Source organism: Morus notabilis, unplaced genomic scaffold (assembly GCF_000414095.1).
Source record: "Morus notabilis unplaced genomic scaffold, ASM41409v2 Scaffold1260, whole genome shotgun sequence".
NCBI lineage: Eukaryota > Viridiplantae > Streptophyta > Magnoliopsida > Rosales > Moraceae > Morus > Morus notabilis.
This window is the reverse complement of record NW_010361013.1, coordinates 12,274-19,601: the sequence shown is the minus strand read 5'-3', so window position 1 is coordinate 19,601 and position 7,328 is coordinate 12,274. Positions and strand designations below refer to the sequence as shown.

The 7,328-nt window shown below is 43.3% G+C and overlaps 1 protein-coding gene across 2 annotated transcripts; it reads right to left on the bottom strand.

Annotated features, from left to right (window-relative positions):
• Positions 1–3,209: 3,209 nt before the first annotated feature.
• On the bottom strand, positions 3,210–7,322 carry LOC21386190 (elongation factor-like GTPase 1). Of its 2 annotated transcripts, XR_002902180.1 has the most exons (3): positions 4,139–7,322; positions 3,792–3,985; positions 3,210–3,574 (listed from the first exon to the last, which is right to left on the bottom strand). XR_002902180.1 is itself a non-coding variant. In XM_010097829.2 (2 exons), exon 1 carries the CDS (start codon positions 7,269–7,271, stop codon positions 4,179–4,181), a length of 3,093 nt encoding a protein of 1,030 aa, XP_010096131.1. In that variant the 5' UTR covers positions 7,272–7,322; the 3' UTR covers positions 3,589–3,985; positions 4,139–4,178. The 2 variants fall into 2 exon arrangements, 1 of the variants encoding a protein (XP_010096131.1); XM_010097829.2 differs by lacking the exon at positions 3,210–3,574 and having other exon boundaries at positions 3,589–3,985.
• Positions 7,323–7,328: the final 6 nt, after the last annotated feature.

The following is a 7,328-nucleotide window of genomic DNA, read 5'->3' as shown; positions in this document are numbered from 1 at the left end:
AGAAGACCAAAAGAAGGGATAGGTCTCCAACACGTGCGCACTGTGAGACGTCTACTCCTCGTCCGAAAGAATACACTGTACACCGCCTGGGAATGGGAAGAGAAAAGGGGTGAGCATAGAATGCTCAGTAGGATGACTAATACTCACCTTTAGTTTTATGTATTTTTCCAATTAAACCTGCATGGTTAGTAGTTTTTATGTTTTATGTATAATGAGTCAAATTATCAGTGTCAGTGAGATAATTCAATCCGTACGCTCGTGACGAAAAACCCCCGAAGGGCGCTGTGATTCAGAGGCACTGATAGCAAGGAGCTCTATCTCGGGGTCCCTACTAGATCAGTTCTTGAACCACAGGCAAGGGTGAACTGTCGTTTCGAGCCCTCACCAAGACGCAAGCACTGTACAATAACCTTGGGGATTCTCAACCCCAGAGAGCGTCATCACCTCTCCACTCTTTTACCTTTTTGGGTCCATACCCAGGGATGGTGAACGGCCACACCTACTGTTAGTACACTATCGTGTCCGGTTTACATTCTCCTAACCATGCTTTTGTGTCAGATTCCAAACTTATGTCAAATCTCTTGACCATGCTGTACAATACAGGACGGGCCCCTTAATGGTTTTGTTCAAGTCATATCGTATAACAGTAAAAAAGAAGTTTAATGTCCAATTTCATTCTCCTCATATTTAACAAAGTTAATTAAATTAAATAAAATTCCACAAAAGTTAAGTAATAGGACCCCTACCTCAAAACGGATCCCGGATTGTCAATCGGAAGTCAGAAAGTTGAGAAACGAAGCTTTGCCGGAATCCGGCCACGGCGGTGGCGGTGCGGCGACGGAGCTTCCCGGAGAAGAATCCCGCGGCGTACTTGGGTCCTACCCCCCCCTAAATCGATGGTTCTGAATCCAATGGCGGTGTCAATTTTACCAAATTCGGCCTCTAACAACTCGGATTGAGATCCTCAATTCCTGCCGAATTTCGAGCCTTGAATCTTTGTTTTTCAGCCATGAATCTTCAAAATTTATTGAGGGCTTTCATTACCCGTGAGATTCTGAGCATTTTGACACCAAGATCACGAGGATCCAACGGCTAGTTCACCGGAACCATCCTCCCATTTTTCTCACGGCGGCGGCGGCTCGTTTTCCAGCAAGGCGGCGACAGTGACCACAGCTGGTAGCCCAGGACGACTCACCGACTCCTTCTAAAGCTAATGGGCTGGGCAGTGTCGTTCACGGCGGCCGAAGAAGGGAGATCCGAGGGCGGCGGCGCTCCGGTCAGAATCAAGCCGTGCTGCTGGTATAGTTTTCTTCGTCTCTTCGCTCTGAGTCTATTGGGACCAGAATCACCTCGATCGGACACCGGACAGCGAAGATATCACGATCGGAAGTTTGGGTGTTTTTCAAAACTTTGGCCGGTGAGTGTGGCGGCGTCCGGCGGAATTGGCGGCTGGAAGACACCAATCCGGACTCAGCTCGACGAGATCTTTCCAACGAGTCGGGAGGTGTCAAAAACGGACGCCGAAATCTCGCCGGAGGTTGGTCGGTCGTGCGTGGAGAAAGAGAGAGAGAGAAAATGAAGAGAGAGAGAGAGGGAAAGTGAGGGTTTTCTATCTGGTGAGGATGAGACACACCCAAGTGGCACTAAATAACAGGTTAGGCATGCTGACTGTCAAAATCTTTATTTTTGACCCCTATATTTTTTTTAAATTTAAATTCTGACCCAGATTTCTAAAATTTTCCCACTTAAATCTTTAAAAATTACAAATTGACCTCAAATAAATTTTAACTTGCAATTAACTAACATTTAAGTTTTAGAAAAGATAATAAATAAATAAATAAACGAATAAAGCATTACAACACTAATATTACACGTCCATGTTTAGGCCGAAATTGTCGGGTGCGTTTGGAATTGGTTCCAAAACGTTTTTTTTTTTGTATGAAAATGAAAATGAAAACGTTTTTATTTTTATTTTGGAATCATTTCTAAAAATGCGTTTGGTAATTTTATTCTGAGATTGTTTTCTGTTTTAAAAAAACTGAAACTGTGTTTGGTAGTTTAATTTTTAAAAACATGTATACTTTTTTTAAAATGTGAAATGTCATTTATATACTTCTATTTATTTAATTAAAATTTTAAAAACAATAATAAAAATATTTAAAACTTTTAAAAATTGAAAAAAAAAAAAACCTTAAAACCAATAACCAAACACAAATCGCAAGTTTTTCTTCTCTGCTTCCGAGTTCTGCCTTTCCTTCCCTTCCCTTTCCATAGCTCATAGCTCCACTTTGGCAAGAAACACAAAGCGAGAGTGACATGGAAGAAGAAGCCACGGCCATGGAAGTCGAGGAACATCCTCACTCCAATCCAAGCTCTTCCAATCGGGTCGGACTCAAAAACTCCATCCAAACAAGTTTCGGAGAAGAATACCAAAATTAAACAACTTCTTCCCCTTCATCAAAAACCCAGATCTACCAAAATTAAAATTAAAATCACATATCAAAACCAACCATTTCTAGTTATTCAATGAAACCAAACAGATTAATATCTCAAAATCAAATTCTGAGTTCAGGAGGTGCGTCGCGCGGGTGGGATCGGTGGCTGCAGATCTGGGCTCGCCGGAGATGAGTCGCATGGGGGTGGGGCTCGTCAGGGCTGGGACTCGGTCATTTTTTTCCCCATCTAAAACCAGAAAATTGCCCAAGAAAAGGAAAAAAAAAAAAAAAAAAAGTTTTGGAGATTCGTCGCGATGGTGTGGAGAGAGAGAAGGGAGAAGAGAAAGAGGCGACAGATAGAGAGAGAAACGAGGTTGATGAGAGAGAAGGGGAGAAAGAATGAGATAGAGAGAGAAGAGGGCATCGGAGAAGAGAGTGAAGAACGAGGGAGAAAATGAAAAGGAGAATATGAAAACGGATTTCAACCGTTTTCAGTTTTTCAGAAAAGACAAAAACGTTTTTATTTTTATTTTTTAAAGACTTTTACACCAAACGCATTTTACATTTGCATTTTCATTTTTTAATCTCGAAAAACGTAAAAATGGAAATAAAAACATAAACAAACATGGCCGTCCTATCCAGTTAGAAACTGAATGAAGTTTAAAATTTTTTAAAAAAAAGTGTTGGAAACTGAATAAGTAAATTAAAGAATTTAAAAAAAAAAAAACTCACTGATCGAGAATCACAGACCAATGCAACAGATGTATTGCTGACTACGTGAAAAATGTGGGGAAACTGGGTCAAAATTAAATCAACAGCATAAAGAAAGCTCTAAGATACACCGCCTAGATATCCAGTTGCCTCTCACAAATGCTTCTTAAAACAACAAGAACCAGTTGTACATTTTCTAACTCTTAAATTTTAGGATTTCCACCTTCAGAAAGCCTTTGTTACATGGGAATTCAACATGCTGAATTTCACAGTCCAATTCCAATTCTGCAGGTCTGACTAGCCGCAGATTATAGGTGATTTACCAGCCTTTCCTCAACTATTTAATCCAGCAGGCTTCCATAAATGTCTGATATGAGAGCATTTCTTCTTGAAAACTGCTGCTGTTGGGCTAGAAGTCCATCTCCATCCTTGAGCAGAAAGATATGCAATATTACTTGATACTTTATATACTCATTACCAGTTAGAAACGAAAGATTCAATAGATAATAACCTTTCATACGGAAAGCAGGAAACAAAATTCTAGGAAAAACATTAATGCGTGTAAGCTGCCTAAAAAAGTAATTAACGTTCTTGGCTTAACATATTTGCAGCTTCATGAAACAAGTAAATGCAGGAAGAGCATACCAATTGCACATACAAGCCTCTCTTCTACAACCATCTCAAGTAAATGCACGATGCAGAACGGGTGAACTAAAAACGATGTTTTTTTGCCAAAACCCCATTTCTTTCATCTGTCAGCACCGATAGTGTTGCATTCTCTCATCAATATACCTTTGTTTAAACTTTCTTGTTCTAGAGTCTGTTTTCCACTTGGGACTCTGCACCGCAGTTACACAAAACACCTTTGTCACAAGAAAGTAAAAGGAAAACAAGTATGATTTACAGTCTGATCTGATGAGTCACGTGTTATTTTGATGAGTCACAAAGATATCGCAAGTCAACATAATTATACTAGAAATTCTTTTACATACCAATAATGTGACAAGGTGGCTGGAAGAAAGCAAAAAACAGCTACACCTTACGAGCCAGGGTCCTCTGCTTTGTTGCATGCTGTACTACTTTTTCCTCAACTGGAAGGCCCTTTCGTCGTCTTACATTATCAATGAGCTTTCTCGCTGTATTGTGGAGCACACTAGAACCATCACCGAACTCTTCAATTTCCTCTTCGGTTTTAGGTACAAAGAAAGGATCCTCAGGAAGGGCTTCCCAGTGACTAAGCACAAGAAGGGCACTAGCAGCTCCAGAAGTCCACCTCCTAAGTTCGTCTGCAAAACCAAAGCTTTCAGAAACAGGGACATATGCATGGACTGTAAACAGTGGTGAACCTTCCTGCATTTCTTCTTTCAGAACTCGTGCCCTCCTCCGTGCAAGTACGGCATACATAGGGCCCAGATATTCAGTTGGTGTGTTCAACTCACCAAAGTACATTGCTTCCACGAGCCGTGGTTTCTTTTGAAGCACAGCTGCCCTACAAGCATCTTTAACAGTTGTCATAACCTGTCCAGTGAAGATACCATATTGTTCAGAGTGCTGATGGGAAATTTCAGATTCATCAGAATGTGCAGTCAATGGAGAAATGTATGCTTCAACAATAAATGCCAAACCCCACATAGGTTCATCACATAAGGGTCCAGCTGCCGAAGCAAGTTGAAATCCAGACACAACACTGCTCTCAAGACGCTCTCCTTCAAAGTACAATGCTTGAGTTACTTCTGAAGATGGCCTATCTGCTGTAGCACAGGGGCCAGAATCATCTGCAAATCCTAGTTTCTCAGATATGTGAGAGGCGCCATGAATGAGAATAAACCCGTCAGTACTCATTCCTTCAGGGTCTGGAGTAAAGACGATGTTAGGACCAATCAGATGAGGCCCAAGTGACCAGATCCTTTTTAGAAGCTTTAGCCATTTTCGTTTGCATTTTTCTGCATGCTCCTTGTCATTTTCATTCCCGGACAAAATATCACTCTCCACGGCATCCATTATGCGTTTCTTTAGGGACTCTACAGGATTCTCATCCTCTGCAACGTTTGATATCTGTGTTTCCAAACTTCTATTCGCATGTCCAGCCTTATCTCCAATAATATCTCCAAGTAAATCAGAACTTTCATCAAGAACCTTAGTTAAAGAAGGCGGTAGCTTCATGACTTGTACCCGAACAACACATCTTCCATTTGGTGTGGTCTTCTCAACATAATCTGAGCTCCCAGTTAGGGATTTTAGATTCTCAAGAGTATTAGATACCTCTCCCTCAATGGTCTCTTTGTAGGAGACAAGAGGTGGTGAGACTTCCAAGCTTACCCTAGCAAACCTATCCTTCAAATCCTTTATGCATCTCTCAAGATGGACTTCTCCGGCTGCAGCCAGAACATGTTCTCCCCTCGCAGAAACTGTGACCTCTACAAATGGATCTGCTCGATTCAGAAGCTTTAAACCTTTCATTAATGCAACCATATCTGCTGGATCAGAAGGTTCAATTGCAACTCTAAGAGTAGGAGCAACTTGGAATACCATACTTGAAAAAGGCCAACAGTTCTTTGTGGAAGAAAGGGTTGCACTTTTAAGAATATGGTGGCTCAGGCCTTTGATTGCCACAACATTCCCCGCATGTGCTGCCGGCACAAATTTCAAACCTTGGCCCATCATTAGATACAAAGATTGCAACTCAACCGCCTGTATATGCTTCTGCATCGACTCCCCTTTTAATGGATCATATAGAGCTGAAAGAACGAAAATTCTCTGTCCTGCTTTAAGAACACCACTAAAGATTCTCGCAAATGCAAGAAAGCACTCCCCAGATGCACCATCTTCTCCTTCATCGGCGAAATTGTTTAGGACTTCCCCATTGGGGCCCCTTTGAGGAAGCATTTTCACCGGGACAGCAAACATCTTAGACACAAAAACAACACAAGGAGCTTCAGGCCTCGAATCACAAGCTTCAACTGATTTTCTAACAAGCTCTGCCTCGGCAAGTGCATTAGAATCAACCCCATTATTCAAAACCTCTCTTTTTGGAAGCAAGCGTGAAATACGAAACGCCTGTGCTGTAATTGGGTCAGGCATGCACTTGACCACCATTGATAATATTGCATTGGACAAAGGAAGCCAACGGCTCATCACTGCCTGAAGCACAACTTTCGGATCCTTGTTTTGGAGCTCACGTGGCGGTACGTTCAAATTAAACAACTTAATCACCTTCTCAAGCAATCCTTTTTTTCCGTCAGTCTCCACCGCCTGGTAAACCTGCCAGAGCTCCTTAAGCACAAGCTGAACAAACATGGGCCGAGCTTTACTCCCTCCACCCATCCCCTTCTTCCCCACAATCATCTTACTCGTGGCATCGTAGTACCAAGGACCCCACAAAGCCTTTCGCAACGCAGCCGCGCTGGCTCCAAGCTTAGACGCGTAAAACTCCGCGAAATCATGAACACTAAAACCCCACCCGTCCAACGCGCACGCAAACACCACATTCCCCTTCTGGGGCTGAAAAGTATCCTCCTCATCATCCTCCACAAACTCAACACCACTCTCCTCCCCAACCTCGCCCGAAGACGGCCTCGAGGCGAGTATGGAATCGACCTCGGACAAATACTTCTCCGACTTATACGCACTCATAATCCCATTAACCTCACGAACAATCCTCAACAACCTAGTGTAAGCCTCCATTGGAGTCAATTTAAGTTCGGTAATCAACCTATCAATCTTATTGAGAACAAGACAAGGGCTTACCTTCTCGATCCAGGCCTGGCGGAGGACGGCGTGGGTCTGGATGTGGACGCCCTCGACGGCGTCGACGAGGACGAGGGCTCCGTCGCTTAACCGGGCGGCGGTGGAGACCTCGCTGCAAAAGTCCATGTGGCCGGGTGAGTCGATAAGGTTGATTGAGTGGTCGTTGAAGCGGAGAGCAATGGAGGAGCTTTTCATGGTGATGGCGCGCCGCTGCTCCTCGTCGAGATAGTCCATGAAGCGGAGGCGGCCGGCGAGCTTGGGGTGGAGGAGGCCGCCGCCGGAGGAGGCGATCAGGTGGTCGGCGAGAGTCGTCTTGCCGTGGTCGACGTGGGCCAGTATGCAGATGTTTCGGATTTTTCGGGGCTCCGAATCGGCCATCGTTTTCAATATGATTTGATTTGGTTGAATGATAGAGAGAAGAAATTTGGATTTCTG